Source organism: Passer montanus, unplaced genomic scaffold (assembly GCF_014805655.1).
Source record: "Passer montanus isolate IOZ18808 unplaced genomic scaffold, ASM1480565v1 scaffold67, whole genome shotgun sequence".
Lineage (NCBI taxonomy): Eukaryota > Metazoa > Chordata > Aves > Passeriformes > Passeridae > Passer > Passer montanus.
Genome location: NW_024371815.1, coordinates 1,808,613 through 1,831,518, shown reverse-complemented (window position 1 = coordinate 1,831,518; position 22,906 = coordinate 1,808,613). Strand labels below are relative to the sequence as shown.

The 22,906-nt window shown below is 37.6% G+C and overlaps 1 protein-coding gene across 12 annotated transcripts in view; it reads left to right on the top strand.

The window, feature by feature from the left end:
• Positions 1–22,906, top strand: part of PPP2R2C (protein phosphatase 2 regulatory subunit Bgamma) — a 194,044-nt gene that overhangs the window by 100,359 nt on the left and 70,779 nt on the right. For 3 of the 12 annotated variants that reach the window (XM_039728924.1, XM_039728926.1, XM_039728925.1), the window contains exon 2: positions 5,851–6,006. The exons of the other annotated variants lie outside the window; for them this stretch is intronic. In XM_039728924.1, coding sequence (XP_039584858.1) covers positions 5,994–6,006 — 13 coding nt within the window. In that variant the 5' untranslated portion in view covers positions 5,851–5,993. The remainder of the gene's footprint in view (positions 1–5,850; positions 6,007–22,906) is intronic. 12 annotated transcript variants of the gene reach the window in all.

Below are 22,906 nucleotides of genomic sequence, written 5' to 3'. Positions count from 1 at the left end.
TTAATTTATTGCTAATTAAAAATATAGAAAGTTAGTGATAAAAGATCAGACATGAAATCACCTTCCCCTCAATCCCTCTCTTTTCCCTGACTCATCTTTCCACTTTCCTTCCCAGCTTTCCTTCCACCTTCTGCCACTCCTGAACAGAGCAGGGGGAATGGGAAATGAGTTATTTTCAGTCTATTTCATCTCTGCTGCTCCCTCTCGTTATGCTCTTCCCATGCTCCACTGTGAGATCCCACTCAAGGAATACATTCCCTCACGGGCTTTTCCTACGCAGGTCCTTCTCCAGTGCTTCAGTATGAATCCTTTCCATGGGGTACAGTCCATCAGGAGTGGACTGCTGCTCCCAAAGGCTACAGTTCTGGCCTGAAAATCTTCTGTGTGGGCTCCCTGCATGTGCCATGTCTCCTGTTAGGAGCCTGCTCCAGCCTGGGCTCTCCAGGGGCTGCAGTTTCCCTTAGGGCATCTCCTCATGCTCTGGTTTGGTGTTCTCCATCTGCTTGTAGGGTGGATATTTTCCCCACTGTGGACTTCCATCAGCTGCAGGAAGACAAGCTGCGTTGTCACAGTCTTCTCTGTTGGCTGCAATGGAATTTCTGCTCTGGTGCCTGCAGAAACTTTGCCCTTCCTTCTTCAGTGACCTTGGCATCTGCAGGGCTGGTTCTCTTAGGTTTTCTCATTTCTCTCTCTCAGCTGCCAAACAGGCTTTTTACCCTTTCCTAAATATGTTATTACAGAGGTGCACTGGTGTCATTTTTGGGCTCAGCCTGGGACAGCAGTGGGTCTGTCCAGCACAGGGCAGCTTCTGGTCTCTTCCCACAAAGCCCACCTCCTGGAAAAACCTTGCCCTGAACACATACTCCTTCAGTAATTCCAGAGCAATATGCTTCTTCAAATGTATTCCTTATGGATTTGATGCAGTTCTTAGAGGGTATTGCCATTGAGTGACTACTTTGATATGTTCCTAAAAGTGATCACTAAATCAGGCATTGTAGAATTATCTGTATTTAGAGATGTTTCTTTAGAAACTTTCAGTCCTTTTAGTTATGGAGTGATATGGCCATTAATTAAAACTGAAGATTAAGCTCTATTATTGTTCTGTTTCCATTACTTGATTTATCAACATTTAATCCTATTTATTTTGGCAAAGATTCTGCCACGTATTGATGTATATGTGGAATCAATACCATGGCACACATTTTAATTTGCTGTTTGAATTGTATTTTAACAAGAACCCAAAGATTTGCTGCTGCACAAAAGATATTACAGGGAGGAGACTGGGAGGGGTCAAGTAATTTCTGTGTTTCTATTGCATTGTTGGTATTATGCCAGATCTGATTTTGGCCTGGTGTTTTCACTTGTAGCTCTTGTTCAAGTAAAAAATCCTTCCTGCATGTTAGCAAGGCTGCAAGCCAGTTGCTATGGTATTCAACATTCCTTTTTTATTTTTAACCAATCGGCTGGCTTTTATAACGATTCAGCCCAGAATAAGAAATTGGTCACATAGGCTAGAGCTGCATCAAAAGAGCAGGTATTTTTGGCTTGAAGAATCTGAAGAGGTTGGGAGAACAGCAGAATTTGAGTTTCAAGAAAATATCACAATCTATCTTTATGGTATATATTGTGATGTGTAACTAAATGCTAGTAATGGTAGTAAAAGGCATTTGTTCTTTTCCAGGATAATGGTAATTATTGAATGACTGAACTAATTTCTCTATGTTGTTTTATTATCCAGAGTTATCATTAATTCATAGCTAAAAAACTATTCATTTTTAAAATTCTATATCCCTGATTTGATTGCTTTTCATTGTGTTACTAAGTGGTGGTATGTTTCTGACAGGGTATTGTTTGCTCATAGAGAATTACCAGACTGCTGCTTGTCTCCTCAATTTTAGTGTTGCTGTTTGGCTAATCAGAAAATTCTGGACAACTGCTAGGTACTCTGTAAGGATCTTAAAGTTCTAATGATGCTGACATGTAGCTGGCAGTGCTACAAGGATAAAAGAAAGACAAGAGACAGAGAGATATTCTGATAGTTGAACTATTGAAAAAAGGAAGGTAGACTTTTACTGGTCTTCTGGAGGTTTTAAGCTTCTTGGCTTGAAGGTGAGGTAGTTCTCCTACCCACCCAGGCTGCTATTCTATCAGTAGGACAAATAAAAGACAGAGCTTGTTTTATGCAAAGCAACTTCCTGCTGAACTTATGCCTATATCCAAAATGAAACTTTCAGATTTCAGTTTAGTAATTACATTTGTAAAAGACAGTGCTACATACTAAAAGTCCATCAAGATGTAGTACGGTGAGTATGTGGAAACATGTATTTGACAGAGAAGGGATTTCTTCTAGCAATGTTTTTTCCCCTGAGTGCTCTGTACACGAGAGGGGCACAGTCTTTTCCCTGTGGATAGCAGGGTATTCTGAAGAAGCCTTTGCCTTTTCCTCCCAGAAGTGTCATGAGAGGTTTTTTTTGCTCTCCCAGAGCCTTACATGCTGCCCCTTCATTTCTGTATGCAGGTAATAATGTCCCACTGTGGAGTAAAATGCTGGTAGTGAATAATGATAACTCTGCTCTCACTGTGAACAAAATCACCTCCTAGTTATCAGGGTTTGACTAAGAAAAATGACTAAGTGATGAAATTGAATCTTGGAGAGGCTTTAAATGATGCTGGTGGAGACCATGAGCTTGTAGACATCTGTAACAGCTCAGTTTCAGTGTTTGACTTCCTCACTGTGACTGGGCACCCAGGTAAACCTCATTGTGCAGCCACCAGCATGGTAAAGCCGAATGGGAAAGCCATAATGATGTTCAGGAAACACAAGTTTCTAAGCATGTGGTCCATGACTTTGCAAGAGATCAAGATGAAGGTTTGCATCAGCTCAACAAACAATGAAAACTCCAACTCCCAAGACAGTACCAAAAAACCACAAAGCAAAAGCAAAACAAACTGAAAGCCAGCAGAGCCTAAACTAGTCATGTCACAGCAAACTAAAAGGAAGAGTAAAACTCTGCTTATAATATGGAGTAAGTATTAATTTATTGCACTGGGATTCCTCTATCCTAATAAGTAGAACATGGATTGTTCCCCATTGATTGTGTAGCTAAACAGGCTAAAGTCTTTTTAGGTCTATTACTAATTTTTCTTTATATCAAATCTATACTTTAAAAAAATATTCATGGAACAATCTCCTCATGGTTTTGAGTAAAGCGAAAACCCTAGAAAAACCTGGGTGGATCAGCAAATATATTTTGAGTTTATGGGTTTGGATGGTCAAATTTAACACATGGTGTTTCACATTTGTTTGTTGCCATTGGATGTGTGAGTACATAAAAACCATACATCCAGGAGATGGTTTTTAAGCACGCCCACTTTTTACAGATGTGATTTTAGTGAAAGAGTTTGCTGATATTTTATCTTCTGATATTTACTGTTGAGATTTTTACTGTTGCATGAGCTTTTCATTGTTTATTTTCAGTTTTTAGCTTACTTTAGAGAACTATATTCTAAGTGGTAAGATATATACAAATGACCAGGAGTCATTATGGCATTATATCATTAGAGTATGGCAGATACTGTTGCATTCTAATAAACATGGACATTTGATATTGAGTTTTTTGGCTATAAATAAATTTGTAGATGCAGGAGGGAGAGCAAAGAATGAGAATTTGTTTTGCTTGGACATAGCCTTTTGGTGGCACACATTTAAAATGGATGGAGGGCACTTACAGAAAGTAAGGCTAGTTTGTAACCATTTTGGGTATCAACACACCATGGAAGACATCCTGAAGGTGATTATGAAACCAAAATTTCACAAGCACACTGCCTGTAATTAAGTGACAATTATTGTCCCTGGTCTGGATTTTCACTTGGTATCAGGGATATAGTGACTTTATTAAGGGGTGATGGTTTGAAAATGTAAATGTGGAAAATGTCAGCAAATGGCTTCCAGAGAAATAATAGAAATATGACTTACCAGAGTTTTACTGTAATTGTTTGCAGTAAATAAATACTTAGATTAGTTCTTCCAGTGGTGGCATAGATGATCTAGAAATAACTTAATTTGATTTTGATTCAAGAAAAATCAATTACATAATTTAAAAAGTGTTGTGCATCTAAAATTCTTAAGCCAGAAAGCAGACAAGAATACTCAAGCTCTTGAAAGCAATTTCTCAGTGTCACTTCTATTTTATTACTTTTTTGAGAACATTTTTGCAAGATATTAATTTTGCTTGGGTTTTGGGTCATCCCGAAAGTACATGTGTATTCCTTTATGACTTCATTTAGAAATTGCCCTTAGCTAATAATTCTTCATGTTTACTTGCCAGCCAGCTTGCAAGGCAAGTCATAAAGAGTGGGATTTCATTTAGTAGAGCTCTGCCTTTTTGAGGGAAGTGTGATGTGAGAGATGGGAAGTGTTCTTAAATTTGGTTATATAAAGAAGACTCTGTGCTCTGATTGGTTGCTCAAAGCAAGGCTTGCTCCATGTTGCTTTGCTAACAATTCACATGTCAGGCACAGGCTGATAATTCTGCACTCCTCAGACTGAATCTGCAAGTGGTGGTGTAAGTATTGCACCTCCACTGATTTTGGAAATTATGTATTAGAGATGTGATGTCTACATACCAGAGAACTTCCCTCATTTCCACCAAAGGAATACTGTGGGCTTGATTCAGATTCACTGTTTATTAAAAGTACTGCTTTTAAAAGTGCAAATATAAGTTGAAAGGAAACTCTCTCTTGAGAGCTTGGTGCATACAAATACACACCTGAGTAACTAATTTGAATGGATTGTTGCTGTCTGAACTAGATTCACATAATGACAAATGCCTTAATAAAAAGAACTGCTTTGATACAGCACTTCATCTTTCTGAATTTCAAAGCTCTGCAAATTTGAATATACCCATGTGTAAATAACCATAGAAATCTACCTGGAATATATAATAAATATTCTTTTTTTCCTAGTCAGTGCTTGCATGTATTTCCTTTCTTTTATAACTTCTAGAAAGGAAAGGCTTTTGGAAAATGAAAGATGTGAATTAAAATGGAGAAGATATTTCTTCATGGGTCCATAAGGTTTTTTTCTTTGATGTTATACAAATCTGGAATGAGACTGCTACTTCAGACTGTTTCCTTTTGAATACCAATATTAGTATAAAATGCAGTTCCCTAATTTCCTCTCCTTATAGTCAGATGATGGAAATACAGTTTATTTATGAAATAACTGCATTTTATTTATATGCTTGTGTGATTTTATTTTTTTCTTACCACTTTTTTCTTTCTCAGTAGGAAGATCTTGCCTTTAAAAGGGAAAGAGCACCTGTTCTCTAGATCCTGTAGAGTTATTTTGTGGGTTCCATTATACATTTTATTGACTGAAGCAGCTAATGCTTCTTGAAACTGCTTCAACATTCATTCTGTTGAACTGTTGATGGAGGGTAAATTGATTAATCTGAGTTTAATCCTTTCAACAGTGATACAATGGGTTTCACACTGAGGAATTTTCAAGGTATTAATTATTTCAGTGGCTTAGGTGAGGGCTGGTAATTCTAAAGTTAGTTTCTACTTCTTTGGGATTATGAGTATGATAGAGGAAACTCTCTTGACTCTCAGCTAATTGCACTGATGTAGGTGAATGTAGGAGCTAGAAAGATCTGGGCCACAGTTTGTGGCTCACTTTTGTAAGTCTGGGAATGTCCACTGAGGAAGTGCTTTTCTGTTATTGAAAGTGATTGGGAGAACAAGGTGCTTGCTTGCTTACAGGGTCAGCAGTTTTGTTCCTGCTTGAAAAATTGTCCTTAGATGAGGAAAGTTTTCACCATTTTTGTCTTGAATTTCTTTGTTTTTTAGGGAAAACTATAAGGAAGCTTGTGCGCAAGGCGACTCTGGTGGCATCTAGAATCCTCAGATTTCCTTGACTGAATCCATCTGGGTTTAGCCCTAAATATAGTAGACAAGCTGCACTGCTTGCACTGATAAATTATATCTTCCAAATGATAGACCAAGGTACAGTCATGTATACTAACCGTTTTTGATGTCATTTGACTCTTGATTCTGTTGCTTTTTGGGTAGTTGTGACATTACAATTTGTCCCCACTCTTGTGGACTATCTTTTCACCAGTACTCTTAAAAAAATTAATTAAAAGAGACTTCTGGCCTGGCTCTGGCGTTTGATGTTGACAGCTCCTTATGAGTCTGCAGCTTGGTGGGAAACCCGGCCTCTCCTGAGATTCACAAACTTGCCTTCAGTGGCAAAATAATGGGATTGTTGCCAACACAACTTTATTTGGTTTTGCTACCCATGGAAAAGTGCAAATGTAAATCAAAACTTCCTTTTTGACACATAGTGTCATTTTAGTCTGTATGCTCAACAATTGTAAAATGAAAACAGACTATGTTCTAACAAAGCATAGACTTTGAGTAAAAAAATAACATCTTTATTATCCAAAGGAGAAAATAGATCAGTAAGTAGTATTCTAAATTATAGTTAATAATTAGGTTTCTAGATCTGCTCTGGTATCTCAGCTAGCTGTTAGAATGAAAAAGAAATCTTAGTGCCAGCTGGCTGCTTTCTGAGGTCAGAACTTCTCTTTGCTTTTTGTTCTAGGTGGGAAAATATTCTATCTCCTGCCTGGGTCCTTCCTGCACTACAGTGACATAACTTTCATAGTAAAGAATGTTTAAAGATGTTTTTGGAGTGGTACTGTTAGTTCACATTTTAAGGCTTTGATATCCACTAGAGTATATTCCTCTATTTGGATTTTTCATAACATCTAAAAATTAAGACTGATTAAAGGGGGTTTTAAATGTCTTATCTGAGCATGATATTGGTTGAATATTAATCCAGTTGCACAGACTATTACAATTTCAATTTTTATATAGTTTAGATATTAGGGTGGGAGAATTCAAAGCTGTCTTTACTTTTGCCCCAGAACAGGGGGATGCTTTTTGTATTTTCCTGGTACTTTTGTGCTTCTTGTTGGGCTGCAGCTGTTCACTGCCTCCACCTATAAATGCTGAGTTTTATCCTTATTTTGGTGTTGTGCCCAGAGAACAAATCCTTCCAGGGGCTTCTTCCTAGTGCACTAAGGACTTGAGAGTGAATCTGGGTTTTCCAGTGAATATTTGATCAGACTGGCTGGTGCATTTGGCCCCCTGTGAATGTCCATGTCTTGCTGAGGGAGGTCCCAAACCAACCCCAGACTGAACCCTCAGCTGACCACAGTAAAATGTCACTCTCAATTTGTGAGTTACCTCCGCCTTGGAATTTGCTGTATAATGTCTGTGCTCTGTTGTCTGGCAAAATAACATTAGATTTAAAGAGTGGGTGTCTGGTGTTCAGCCTGGCAGAATTGGTCTATAGATCATTGTTCTTTTGACTGTAATTGTTTTGAAAGACATGTACTTGCTGGGATGTTAATGAAAGGTTTGAATAGTTTTCCTGTTTAATTTCTACCATACAGGAAATAATTGAAGAATATGCCTATCTCTTCAACTGACAGCAACAGGTCACACTTTGGCACACAGATAATTGATAAATTGTGTATCATTAGTGGACAGGAAGATGACTAGGTCATTTTTTTGCTGGATTGTGATGATGACATACAGATGGCTGTAGTGTCAAATGCTTCCTTACCTTGTCCACTGCCAGGTTTTTCTGATAAGTCGTTATATCTATTTTATTTCTATTTATTCAACATCTGGGCAGGTCAAAACATTTGAATCATAGAATTTCAGAATGGTTTGAGTTGGAAGGGACCCTAAAGATCATCTAGTTCCAACCCTCTTGTCATGGGCAGGGACACCTTCCATTAAAAGGTGAGGGAGGTAAATTAATTTTCTTAGTTCTAGGAAATTCTGATGGTATTTTATGGTGGGTTTAAGATATAAAATATTGTGTTTCTATCTTTATTTGCAATCCTTAGGAAATTTCTGACTGTCAGTAAAGTAATTTCAGAACAGAAAAGGCCTTAAGAAAGGTTCCTTGTTAAGAGAAAAAGTGGGTGCTACATTGGAAATATCTGGGACCTGGCAAGAAAACGAAAGCTAATCATATGAATGCCTGATCTAGATGTGCTGGATATGGACAGGCTATTCTCCAGCCCCTGATAAATGAGAGAAGAGAGGATGGCTGAGGTTCTCCTTTACCTCATATTGCACCAAGACTGGAGCATGAAGAATTTCTGTTAGCATAGATAGTACTACAACAGTAGTGAAATGCTGAAGATGGTTTTAAAATCCAGCTAATAAGTGAGAGTTTTAATAGTCACTAATTGCAAGATTTGGAAATATCTGAGACCCAGGAACCTTACTACTTTTGAATTAAAAACATATTTAATGAAGTTAAGCAGTGAAAAGTTGGAAACTTGCTCATGTTTTTTGTCATCTACTTTTGCATTTGTCTGTATAATCACAGACTGATTTTACCTTAGCTTAGTAGTCACTAAATGAATTAATTATAGAAATGTATGTTGAAAAGTATCAATGGCAAGTTTCTTCTGTGATTGTTTTTCAGAGCTTGATCCATGAGGTTTCCCTTTATTTGAAAGGTCTTCATATATAAATAAGTTTTTAAAATGAGGCTCAAGATGCTCCAGCTGGGTACTAGCTGGAGTTAAAATGTGATGATATGCACATCATGTCAATGTTGATAAATATCATGGGAAGCAAGTAGGAGAGGATGCAGATTGCAGGTGTTCATTGGAAGAAATTTCTAGGTTGGTTTGGGAGAGGATTGGCTGTACTGATGTAATAAGTACACACTGAGACATACCTTAGAGGGTAAAGGAGAGAAGTTTTTTCTTGCTGTTATTCTACCTTGCTGTATACAAGCAGTGAATATAACACAGTGTTTCGTGGTGTTTGCTTTTGTGGTGGTTCATTTCCTCTCCCTGCATGCCTGTCTGGAAGCAGAGCAAGCATGGACAGCAGCTCAGGGGCTGGCTCTTTAGCAGCAGCTCACTGATGGGAGGTACATCATGGTGCCATCCCTGAGCCCTTCCCCCTGAGCTGCTGTTCAGTGCTGCTGGAGCTCTCCTGACGGGCTCCAGGAGTGCATCTCCTGATGTACTGGCACACCCTGCCCTGCTGCATCTCCAGGGGACAGCGTGATCACTGCCTACGCTCCTTGGCAGGGCTGTGGTTATAAATACACCTCAGGAGGAGAGCACTGCTTAGCCCTCTCTTCTTGCTCTTTCAAGAAGACATTTTCACTTTCCTGTGTTACAGAGAAGGTGCTGACTCAGTGTTGTGCTATACATTTCAAGATTCCAAAAACCCACTGTGCTGTCACATGTCTTTCATCTGCAGTGGGTTTTGCCATTCAAATGTGCAGATTTGATAACTAATAAATTTGCATTTCTGGCAGTTTACAAGCTTTGCACTTCTCCTTTGTTTTAAAAGTGAAATACTTGGAATTTCCTGGGGAAAGCAGATATTTCTGACCTTTGAAGAAAACACAGAAAATCTTGTATCCAATATAGTATTATTTATATGAAATTATATTATTATAATTTACTTTAGTGCTTTCTGTTAGGGCTGTATTTCTTCAGCTATTGATGTAATGAAGCCATTAGAAAGTTTACATTGGGACAGCACTTAATAAAAATTAGTTTCAATATTAGCATATAAAAAAGTTATCTGCCACTTACTTGATGGGAGAAGTAACAACTACAGAATTAATATGATGACTAGATAGCACTTGTGCTCATCAAAGTTTTAAATACTGTATGAGCAAAATTTTAAAAGTGACAGTTGGTTTCAATAGCTGATGTACCCTCAATATATTTAGAATTCTAAGCAACTAAGCTGATTTCTGCCTTCAGAAGTTATGTAGACTCTTTGCATTTTTTATGTTGCAGGTACAATGCTCTGGCTCAGGCTAAAATATGAAAAAAATGAGCAGATGATGTTATTTTGCAGTTATTTTTAAGCCCACTTCGCAAATTTTTTTGTAAGATATTTGTCAGTATAATTTACCTTGTTTGCTTTAATAATCATAGTTAATATATTGTTGCTCAATTGCAATAAGGACATATTTCTTTTCTGAATATTACAGAGATTCAGTCTAAAGCATATGATCAATAAACATGTAATAAAGTAAACATAGCAAACTGAACAAATAACAGAAGTGAAAACAGAACATAAAAAAAAAACAACCCAAAAGTCCTCTCTCAATCTAAAATTGAAAAAAAAAAAACCTCAGGTCAGCTTCTCTCCATTTCCTAAACAAAATCAATGCACAGATGAAGTAGTGTCTCCTTTCTATAAAAGGTCTGATTCTGGAAATGGGCATTCAGGGCTTCACTGAGCTCCACTTTCTAATGCTATCAGAATACTCTGCTGAAAGGAAAAAAACCCACACCTTAAAGGGTTGTTGAAGGAGATCTGCATTCTTTCTGTTAAATTTAATTAGAGATTTAGGATATGTTTATTCAAGTTTTATCCATTGACCTTCATGACTGATAAATTTGCAAACAAGCATTATGTGTCCAAGGTAACTACTTTTGTCTGTGTTAAGACTGCTGAACAGAAAGGCAGTTATGTTTAAATCATTAGGATTTCTATGCATATATTCTTCAGTGTTGTTTGCCAGCATTTTCACTGGTCCTACAACATCAGTAAAAGGTTGTGTAAGCTCACAATATCTTGTTACAGTCTATGTTTACTGTGTATTACAAACAATTTTCATGCTGCTTCTGCTGTGGTAAAATTGGGATGTTGTCATCCTACTCAGAAAAAACTGGGTTCCCTAGGGGCACTGGATTGCAGATTGGTGTGCACTCACATTCATTCTATATATCAATTAATTCTAATTTAAGCATAAAACCTGTTAACAAAAACTTGCCTTTTAATTAAGAAGTAACAGAAGGCCCAGGTTAAATAGTGGGTCATTGCTAAGTCTGAGCCATGGGATAGTCTATGGTATTTGTGGGGTTTTTTTGGACTTTTTCAATTCCTTTTTGTTTCCAAGGGTCCTTGCTCTTCTCTTAGAGCTCCCAGAGTCCCATGGCAGTAGTAGCTCCTGTGGAGCACCAGCTGGGGCTCCTCACAGCCTCCCCTGCTGGCTTTTTTCTGGTACCTTCTTGGCACCAGAACTGGCTGAAACCACACTGTTCTTGGGACACTCTGCTTGAGTCAAGCTGTTCTAACACCTGGTGTCAGTATGTGGAAGAAAAGCAAAAGAAAACAAAAATTGTGGGTGTGGAGAAACAAGGAGGCAGCCCTTACTCTGAGCACTGTGTCAGCTTGCTGCTTTGTTGCTGCTGCACTTGCAGCAGAACAGAAGCTCAATGTGCTTATTGATGTCTCTCAAGGACTACAAATCCTTATCTTCCGTGTCTGTTGTTTAATTCTTAATCATTTGTAATAAAATATTCAGCAATCTGGTCCATGGAATAATACTTAGCTGATCTGTTTTCTCTACAGCAGAAAACTAACCCAGTCCAAAACCTCATCATATTAAGATATTACAGTTACATAGCTCACTGAATTCTTCAGCAGATTTTTCCATTTGCTTCCTACTGATGTGACCAGTATTATATTGGATTTTAATCCAGCTTGTGGAAAAGTATTTGAAAAAGAAATGTGTTATCTAGGAAAATGAGCATCATTTTATCAAAACTTTTATCAGTGCTTTTATCAAAACCTAATAGGTAGGGACCTCCTAATAAAACAGCTGCAAGGCAGGGAAAGAAAAGACTGTTGTGGAGATGTAGTTTGATTAAAATGTTTTGGTGAAGAAGCCTTAATTATTTTAAAGAAAGCCACAGTGGGGTCTTTTCTCCTGTGCTGATAAGAAACTGAGAAGTTTTCATATTGCATTCAAATGTGTGATGTGAAATGAATTAGTTATTAGCTATATCTCCTTGGGGCATGTGCACTATAAATAGCTTTTCTAAGTCTGTGGCTTTATTCTGCTCTGCACTGTATTCTGAAATTCAAGACCAGAGAGACAGAGAGACCAGAGTAAAGTGCCTGCATTTAGCCACAATCTGAAGCAGTGCACATAATACAGCTTTGGATTTTGCAGATCAAGGTTTATATATTTTGTGGTACACAAGACATAGAGGACTCTTTTCATTCACTAACCCCTCATTTTTCAGAGTCCCAGGAAAACCAAACCACCTGTTGCTTCTGTTACATCTGGTTGTTGCCAACCATGGCAAGGGGAAATTTAGGTTTAATTATTGGGTAAGATCTATAATAGTATTGGTTGGGGTGCAAAATGACTTTTTACTTAGGTCTATGAAAACCCCTTCCTGGGAAGCCAGATATCAGCTGTATTGGCTTTAAATTTTGCCATAGTAACAAGTACAAGTGAACTGGGGCCATAAATTAGTTCAGGACTTTGGACTTTGAAAAGCAGTCTGATTATAAACCCAGAAGCCTCTGCTCTTCTTTGTGCTACATGAATTCTGGCATGTTGTTCATCTAGAGTTTTGTCTTGTAAGAAGTAAGGCCACTGTCCTTGCTTAACACCTATCCTACTTTTACATTAACAAGCCCAATGGTCTGCCCAAGACAGCTCCTTGCAGTTGCCAGAGTCTGGGTGTGTTAAAATTGCTATGAGCTTATTCTCTACCTTTTCATTCAAAATCCACAGAAATCCAGGATTATACCCTGTGTGTTACTCTTTCACCATTCCAGATGGGAAAGGGTTCACTGTAAGGAAACTCCATGTTTGATGTTTATAAAAGCTATAGCTACTTTTTTCAATGCTGGAAACAACAATTTGAACAAAAATGCTTTTCGCAATGTTTTGTTTGAATTTTTTACGTCTTCCAGGACCATTCATAGTTGTGTTAGTGTAGACCACAGCAGTGAAGGGTTCTGTGGCACCCTCTGCCATGGCAGCCAGGCTGCTCACACTTCCCTTTGAGTTGTGAACATCTGGTGAAGGGTCTGGGTGTGCACAGTAGCAGCAGCAGCCTTGCCTTCTCTTTTGGGTAGCAGTGACTTTCACATGAGGTACTGTGAGAGGAGTTTGTGAGTCACTTGTGTAAGGAGACATCCCCAAAAGATTCACCTGCTGACCTGTGGCTTCCAGTATTGCTAGGTCCTCAGTAATGTATCACTTTTTAGTCCTCTTTGGTGTGTACACAGTTAATAGGTCAGTGCTAGCTGTTTAAACCTCAAAAATATGTGAATGCCTGTACTACATGGCACACAGAGGTTTCTAAAAACATGTGATGCAGCTTCTGATTTGAGCCACAGGGTCGTGGAGTGCTTCAGTATGCAAGTCATAATACCTTGGCTTAAAGTCACTCAGTTCTGACTTAATTCTGGTTGATGTGGACTCAGACTCTGAGTGAATCTGTGGAACATCATGAGCTATAGATGCGTTCAGATTCTTTGTGAATTCCTGAACATATGCTGAGCTATCTGGGGAGATGACTTGTGATTGTTTGCTAATGCTATAGAAGAGGGGAAGAAAATGGCAGGAAGTGAATACTCTGCCTGTGATGAGGCACCTTGGAAACTGAGAGCCTTTAGTTTCAGGCTTAAACCAGGGGAATTTGAAAGCATTGGTTCTAATTTAGCCTTCTACCAGGTGAAAGGCAAAGCTCACTTGGGACTTTGAGCATCCCTGCTGTCAGCTGAGACCCCAGCCTGGTAGTGATGGACAATCTGCCAACAGGATCTGTGCTACCACCACAGCAGCTCTAATATCCTGTATCAAATGCTTCCCCAACCATTTCACACCAATTGCAGTTATTTGTCATGTTCTGTGTCCCTGGCCTCACTGGAGTGTGGCACTTTGTGGCATTACAATATTTTTCCATCTTGGTACCTGGAAGTTCATGCACCCAGGGCCCAAGAACTGAGTCAGGAAGCAAATAATAAAGGTGAAGGATGGCTTTTGAGTAAGTAGCTGCAGTGTAGGGAGGTAAGCAAGTGTGCTTAGCTACTCCTCTTGTTACATTATTGAGCAACATACTTGTTTCTTTAGTTATTCAATAAAATGGTACAAGGAAAAGCATGATATTGTTTTACAGTAGCTGCAAATTTTCTACGGAAATGAACAGTAGTAAATACAGGTTTAAAATATATTAAATATTTTCATGTATTATGGTATATTTTAGCTTTCTTGAGTGATCTCACATGCTGCCTTGGAGGGATATATCATAAATACAATTATTATCCTTTATGCCAAAATGACATTGACATTGGTTGATATTCTCATGAATAGCATAGCTCCAGTGAGGGAAAAGGACAGACCTGATACCTTCTGTTCAAGTTGTCAAGGTTGGCTGAATTCTCTGTTAATTTAAAACCCTGCTTTATGGCCTCTATTACACAGGTTTCTGCTCCTTCATTGAAATCTCTCTTCTGGAGTGACGAATGTAACCATAAATGTAGCATTTTGTTGAGGTTTTTTTCTGCTTTATTCTATGTGGTTTTGGTTTTGTTCTTTTTAAAGCAGAAATTGTGTTGCTTCATAGGCTTTTAAGGAGGTCTTTGTACTTCTTTTTGCTTGTAATGTAGGTCTCCAGAGCTGGATATAAAAACAGAAGATTCAATTTTAAAATGCAAGGAGAGTCCTCATTTTCTTTGCCTGGCAAACTTTCTCTTTTATCCCTCAGCCAACTTCTATCCAGTCCACTGGTTCTCCTCCTCTGTGTCATGCTTGCTAACTTTCGCAGATTAATTTTTTATGAGAGGTACTATTAAAATGACTTTGGAGAATCACATAAATTATCTCTGCAGCTTTCACTTGCTCTTTGTTGTTGTGTAGAATTTACTAATATTTCTCCAATACAGCCTGTATTTTCTCAATCAACTCTGAGTGTTTTTTAATTTGTGCATTAAGTAATTTCAACTTGATTTTTAATGGAGTAAAATATTAAGTATCTTATGCAAACTTTAATCCTGGGGGAAGGGAAGCAGAGAAAATTTGTCAGTTTTGCTTTGTCGTTTACACAGCAACCAAGTCTTCATGAAGGGAACTCACCTGAGCCCTGCCTGCCAGGAGCAGCCCAGGAAGCTCCTGTGTCATTAAGGTGTCTCTTTGAGGTGCAATTCTTTCTCTTTGTTCCTTCAAAATACAGGGCAGTAGAAAATGCTGCCCTTTGTTAGGAGAGAAAATGAGGGTTTGCTGTTTTCCTTCCTTGGGTTTGTTCCTGTCAGGAGAACAGGCAGAGCTTCCCTTTCCTTTTGTAGAGGTCTGTCCTTGAGTGCTCAGATCTGAACAGGAATTTATACAGGAAGAACATTTTGATCTGGCAAACATGAAGATGAAGGCTAATGGGAGAGGGCTGCTGTAAGCAGCCTGCTCTGTCCTAAACTTGGAAAAGATTAGCTGCTGTGGTCTGTGAGATGACTTTTTTATTTGGGACAAAAATGATGAGTGTTCTTTCTACTTTTAAGGGTTGGTGAAAATGATGTAGTTTTATATATTTATATATTTGTATTGGGCAAAGCCATGCCTACAAACCTAAGATGTGAGTTAGCCATCTAATTGGCTCTGCAAAACAGAACACGTTTTCATATCTAGAGGTCTTCTATAAAGTTGGGTCTCCTAGATTATTTTCATGTTTATTTTTCTTCTAGTAAAATATTAGTTGTTATTTATTGTTGTGAATGAATCAATTCTGCTTCATTTCTATTTCATTTAAAGGATTAGATGTTATGTTTAGGAGTGGTGATTTAGGGCCAAATTCACCATATGAGTTTTTTATTTTCTAAGAACCTTAAAATTTCTTTGCTGCTCACTTTTGAGCTGCCAAACTGAACACAAACCAAACCTCTGTTACTTTTCTAATGTAGCTCAAAAGCACTGTAGTTGATTTAAGAGGTTTCCAACATTTATGATTGGTAGGTAGTGCATGTATAGGTATGAAGGTTAATTAAATCAAGAGGTGAAGTTTGTAGAACAGGGAACGCTTCATTAGGCCCTGTGTGAAGTAACATGTACAATCTGTTCACAATACCCCAAGTGCCATTCACTGAGACAGTGTAATTACAGCTTACACACAGTTTCATTAGTTTGTGTTTCTTCTACTGTGGTTGACATGTATGTTGTCTTCACTGAAACCCTGGAAGAGAGGAGGGACTGCTCACTGGTGGGCATCTGAGCATGCTGACATTCAGCAAATCATTTTTCCTTTGGGTTCTAAAATGTCTTATCCCAGATGTAATTAAGCTTGTAATTCATCAACTGGTACTTTTTTTATTTCTCACATTCCAGATCTAGCTAGACTTATGCAATGGCACTTCTTGTATGCTTTTTCTACTTTGTTCTTCTTGTTGTTGTTGGCGTTTTTTTTGCTTTAAACAGGGGGAAACAATAATTCTTTTTCCTCACTGCTAGTAGTTTGTGTTTTGTCTGGGCACTTTTAAAATTAGAGTTCATTCATTTTCATTTCAGAAGAGGATATAATGACAACCTAAATATGCAGTCTTTAATACACACCTCTCTTTAATGTGCATAGTGTTTAGGCAAGTATAATATCTAGGTGGCTGTGAAGATATGTGGGCTTCAGTGGAAGTTTAACCATATAGATTCCTAAGAGTTTCTCTTAATAACAATTTATGCTACCAAGCTCTGTGAATGCACTTAAATAGACTGAAGTGTTATCACAAGTTCAGGCAAATTATGCATTTAGCTGATTCCCAGAGAAGGAGAATTAAAGCTGCAGTTATGATCTCTGAAAGTCAGAGGCTGGATGAGTACATAAAAATCTTACATAACTTAATATTAAGAGATAAATCCCACAGTCCTGTTCAGAAAGAAATTGGGGAAAAGAGAAAAATTGGGGAAACACTTGGAGGTGCAGGTCTGGAGACAGAAAAGCAATATTAATGAGGGTAATAAAGAGACTACCAAGGAAGGATGAATGATGAGCTTTATTGCAAACCTTATCTGTAAATAATTTCTTTATATTAAAAAAAAAACCCCTGCATAAAAGTTCTTCTGGAAATTTGCTAGACTAATGTGAGAAGAGAATACAGCATGGATATAGAAGAGGTAATAGTAAACCCAACCTTCTGTTGTCCTCTTGTTGTCCTACTAATATTTTTAAATATATTTTAAAAATTTATGTTTAGAACTACTATATTAAGACAATACATGTTACATCCATGCCATGTGGTGTCCCAGCTCTGCCAAGCCATGGCAGCTGCCAGGGTGGTTGTGATCTGTCATCAGTTCTCTGACTGCAGTCTGAAAACAGTGAAAAGTTTAGGGCCTGTTCCAGAACTATTTTACCCTTTGTTAACTCTTATAATTTTTTGGTATCTAGTAAAGTAAATATTAAAATATTTAATAGAAATTGCTTGCCTAAATTTTCTCATGTCAGCAATTGGTGTTCTGTTTTGAGATGACATCCTGAGTTAGTATGTTTGTTCTTTGGGTTTTTGATAGATTGTGTCTATGTCCCGATTAAATGAGGTCTAATATTGTATCATACATTTCATGTAAGGCCATTCCACAAGAAGAGCTAGCACTAAAACATGTCTGAAATTGTACATGGATTTAATTACATCCTAGCAGGATATAAATTATTGCACAGACCTGGGCTGATGCACTTAGAAACCAGTGCCTGCCGAAATCACCCTAAATCATCGGACAGTGTTTCAGGAATAGCATGTTTTGGGGCAGAATTTTAACCTTTTTGCAGAAAATGAAGAATTATAGGAAAGCAGATGAGGGGGAAAATGAAGTAAAATGTCATCTGCACCATGTAAGTCCAGAGATGGGTCTCAGGGCTGCTGCAAAGCACGAGCTGTGACAGGCACACTGTGAGGGGAACAAAGGAGTGTGCTAGCTCTGGCTTTAGGCATGGTGTCTTGTGAATTTGTGCATTTGGGGTCTGTCAACAGCTTCAGCTTTAGGACGATGCATAGGGTCTTGTAGAATATATGTACTTTGTAGAATTTTGCCTTCCAAAGGGAGGACTGCCTTGATTTGAGGCTTTTATTTCGATGGGTAGAACATACATCATGACTAAGAGCACTTAGTTGTGTGTTCTCAAAATAAAAGGCCTAATGTCATTTATTCACTTCAGTGCCACAGGAGTCTATGATGCCTTATAGGTGATGAAAATGAACATGCCATCAGAATTTTGTAACTTACACAGTGCACAGCAAGGGGTAACAAAAACCGGCAGATAAATACAGGAAGCATCAGGGTTACAGTGGCAAGAGCTCATGAAAATGCTTTCATATACCAATAAAAGCTTTCACTTATGCCTCACATACGTTTCCTCACTGCATGTTGCCTCTGTCTCTTGCTGGTTATTTGATTTTTGGTTTTGTTAACGTAATCTGCTCATAGATTTTGGTCCTGATACTGTTTCTCTTGAAGTCCCTGGAAGGAACTCCTAGTGATTTAAACTGTGCTGGATCAATCCCAGTAAGCAAAGACTGAAGGGGATGTGGTAATGAAGAAGCTTGCACATCAGACTTCTTTGAAAAGGAAGTGTTTTGTGAGAATGGATAATGAAGTACCTGTAATTTTTGTTGAGCATGTAGTAGGTGTAATGTTATGTACAAAAATATTGCATTCTCTCTGGTAACTAGACAAACTATAAAGATTTGCTGTTCTTCCCCTGTTGCTATCCTGTTCTAGGTGGATGTTTACTTTTTCTGTTTACAGAAGAATGTTTATTTTCCACGGTGTTGACATGATCATTGTAAAGATATGGAATTGTTTTGGGTTTGTGGTTATTTTTTAAAAATTTTTCTTGATATAACTTTCTTTTTTATATGCCTGTCAGTTAGTAAAATTTTGTCATAAGTTATTGTCACTTATTGTCATTACTGTCATAATTTTTTTGTGGATAAGTCCATGAGTGTATATATATCACTTGAATCCTATTGATCTCCTTGTTTCAGTGATGCTTTGTAGCGGTTTCCTAAATGCTTTGTGAAGAACATATTATTAGCCTTATATATGTTTTTTTTTAAATCTAGTGAGGTTTTCCTTACCCTTGCATTCATGAGAAAGTTTCCAGTCATTATGTTTCAAATTGTTGTTTTACCATATCTATAATGTCTTCAGTTTTATGCCTCTTGCTTGTGTCCCATCTATCTACTTTTATCCTTCTGTTTCTGCCATATTTTTCAGTAATGTTATCATTTCTTCTGAGTTTACAACAATGTTTCTTCACTCTAAAGAGATCCCATCATCTTGATGTGAACTTTTCTTAAAAGCTGTGTGCTAGCCTTGCCAGAACACATTCTCAAATGCATAGGGCAAACAGGATCCATGTACATTACAAGCTGTAAAATGTGGAGAGAGGAGCTGTCTTTGACATCAGTGTCTGAGTAGCAAATGGCACAGTCTGCCTTTTAATGTGGACTTGGGTTTTATCTGTTCATGAAGCAGAGACACAGAAGTGGAAGTGGAGTTATTTGCCTTTCTACAGAAATGCCATTATTTTCTGTTAAGTGTATTTGAGAGAGCTATTTCTTAACCATTCAAACATGTAAATACACAGACATAAAACTCAGAACAGCTGCAGAAATATCTGACTCTCTCTTTTGCCCCCATTCAGAGACCCTTATAAAATATATCACTGCTGATTTAGTTAGTGGTATATACCTAAGAAGCACCAAACAATACAAAAACATCCAGTGTATCAAATAGGAACAGATATGTTATAGAATATAATGAGATTTATTCACCTGTTTATGTGAGTGCTGCCTATGCTTGATGGGTATAACTGTTTATTAAACAGCTTGCCCATGTGTTGCCAAATAGTGGATCAAATTCTAGTAAATCTGTTTTAAGTATCTCCTTGCTCATGAATATGACATTTCATCTATTTACACCTTTCCAACTGACTTAAAATGTCAAAAGGATGTATTTTTGTAATATAAGTACCTCAATTCTTTTCGACATTATTTTCTGTAGCTCCTTTCATATGCATATCTTTCTTTTATGTTATCATCATGATGGTATTAATTTGGATGTGCAAATTAGCTCTTCATGATGTTGTCATGTCAGCATCTGGATTCAAGATGTGCTGTTTCATAAGCATTGCATCCTATTGCGTTTCATCAGAGTCCCCCTTTTCTAATCTAATTATTCATAAGGAACCTTGGGGATTGTGCTAATGGGCATCTGAAGCTATAAAGAGTAATGAAAGTGGTTGTGTTACTGCTATGCAATTAAGTGTATACAGAATACCATTCATATAATTAAATTCAGATTTTTTTACCACTCTTTTTCTCCTTTATAGTACATCAATTATTTCTCTGAAGTTAAAATAATACCAGTGGAGTTTAAGAGCTTTTTATGAGAATTGTAGCACTTATAGTGACAAGAGTTGATTTTTGGCTTTTATAATTAAAGGCTTCAGCAAATAAGGATACAATTTTATGAATTTTTAATGTTTTTTTAATGTTTTATATGAAAAGGTGGGTGATGTTTGTGATTGAGGCAGAATTTGAACTGCTGGGAGAGCAAGGTGGATGTCTGGGGGTGTGTGCTTGCTGTGTATTTCCCATTTAATATTCTGTCCATTGGTTTGATTGGATACAATACACATTATGCTGCTACTGCTGGTAACGTGCATCAGCAGTCATTGCAATTTGTAAGTTCAGCCTGACCTTTGGTCCGGGTTCAGTTTTCTGTCTCTGTTCATTTGGATTAAGTGTTTTGATGAATGAAGATAAAGTATTTAGATCAACTAGTCAATATGTTTTCTGCTGATAATTCCATATTAATAAGTGCTGATGGTTAGTATCTTTAAGGTCTACTGACAATCTGATTGAAATCAATGGCAGTTTTGCCTCATTTAGTTCAATGGGAGCAAGAATGAGTCTTTAACCGGCAGAAAATTATAAACACCACTCTCTGTTCATGTGTCATTCACTATGAACAAGAGTTTTTATGGTGCTGTCAGGCTGAAAAAAAAATCTTTTCTTTTTTGATAACAAAGCTGCATTTAGCTGAAGTAATCCCTAGGTAGCCTGTTAGAGGTGTTCTAGCTTTGTTATTCCCAAACAATAGGGAATGTGGCCTCTTGCTGCTTCTACTTAAGTAAGTAGTTGCTGCTGCTCAAAATAGCTTGAGACTGCTGTGCAGCTGAAGTTCTGCTGCAGACATCCTGCATTAACCTAGTTATCTTGAATTTTCTTGTAAAATTCAGACTTCATTTTAATTCTGCAGAGCGCATGATATTAAACAGCTTGTGCAGTTGCTTTTTCCAGAACACCAGTTACAGCCATGATGTTCCATGTCAGTGAAGAGGCCCAGGCATCATGACAGCATCCTCCATCCTCTTTTTGATTATACACAGCTGATTGGCATCTCATCCTGTTCTGAACTGCCTTAACCATAAAAATCCTGGTAGCATTTTAAAATTGCTCATCTGCCAGGTAACCTACTACAAAACTGAGAGGTAGCTTCATAAAACAACTCTTCCAGGGTATCCTTTTAGTTTCTCCCCAGGCACCCACCAGGAGAAATGAGCTGTGAAGTTTGAATGAGAGTTTAATAAGTCCAGGTCCTGTCTGACCAAATGACACTGTGGCTGAGGGGGACTGACAGCTTCTCTCTAATCATTGCTCTAAAAGCAAAAGAAAAAAGGAAAGAGAGGTAAAGAGCACAGAAAGCCTGATTTCTTGGCTAGATTTTCAGGTTGCTTAGGGCTTTACAGGTCAAATGCAACGCCTTAGGTTAGTACCTCCTTAATTATGAGAAGACAACCTTTGGAGCACAGGAATGGCATGCTTTTGGCATTACTCAGCAAGTGTCTGCACTCTCCATTAGTTCATCCTTTCATACATTGTTGAGGTATGGCACTGTATTTGTGGGTCATTAATCTGCCCTTACAAAGACAAATAAGTTTTGCCTCTAAGAGAGTAGTTATATTCATCTTAACTTCCTGTACAAAGTACTCACGGTGCTTGGTCATCAGTGATCTGCAAAGTCAGGTTAACGCTGCCAGATTTTTCTACCATGATAAAAAACTCTGATAAAATATCTGGTAAATTTTCTGGCCATTTTCTGCAGTTGGTCATTGCTCTTGAATGAAACTCAACATTACTTCCACATAGCTTCTAAGCATGTTCTCTGAGATAAATGACATGTCTGAAAATCAGTAAATGAGAAAAGAAACCTTCAGTCCATTCAAATAACCTTTTTTATTTGTTTGTGAGTTTTCTTCCTATTTTACTTGGTAAATTTTAAATCTTTATATTTTTGTCTGGTAATTTATGTTTTTCCACATTATTTTGGCTTCCTTTGATTATAGACTAAAATCCTTAATTCTCAACTCTAAGGTATTAATAGGGACCAGTTGAAATTGCTTTTTCGCTGGGTATTGGTTGCTTTCTACTTTCCCTATTGCTTTTGCATATTTGTGTCTTTCTGTCTAGTATGTACATATCTTTAATCATCCAAGTAATCTTGGTTAATGGACTGTATTTTTGGATGTTTACCTCTCTCTTTGAATCTGGCATGGGGTTATTCATTGCTTTGTTAGGCTTGACTTCAAATAATATTTTGTTCCAGTGCTTTATATACAGATTATTATCCTAATGATCCTTAGGTTTAATTTTGTGCAAATCAGATGGGGTGTGTGCTGCTGCTTGTTTTTCAGTGTCAAATCAGATTCTGTCTCTCCTTTTTAAGCAGATTTCCACATACAAGTTCCAATCCCTTAGATAAAGAATATGCTCATTTACAAAGATTGTAATTGATTTTTGGCCCTGTTTTTAATACTTTGCACTGTAAATGACATCCCAGTGGACAATAATCATCATACAGATGTTTGAAAGCTCCTTCCTGCAGAGTATGCTAATTGAAGTCTATAAAGTGTCATTGGGCTGCACATTGTTTCTAATTAGTACAAGGCAGTTTCTCTTAGATTTTTATTGTTTTGCTGGCCTCTTTCCTTCATTATTTTACCAGCTGGCAAATAAATCTTCTCAGTTACTAAGAAAAAAAATCCAG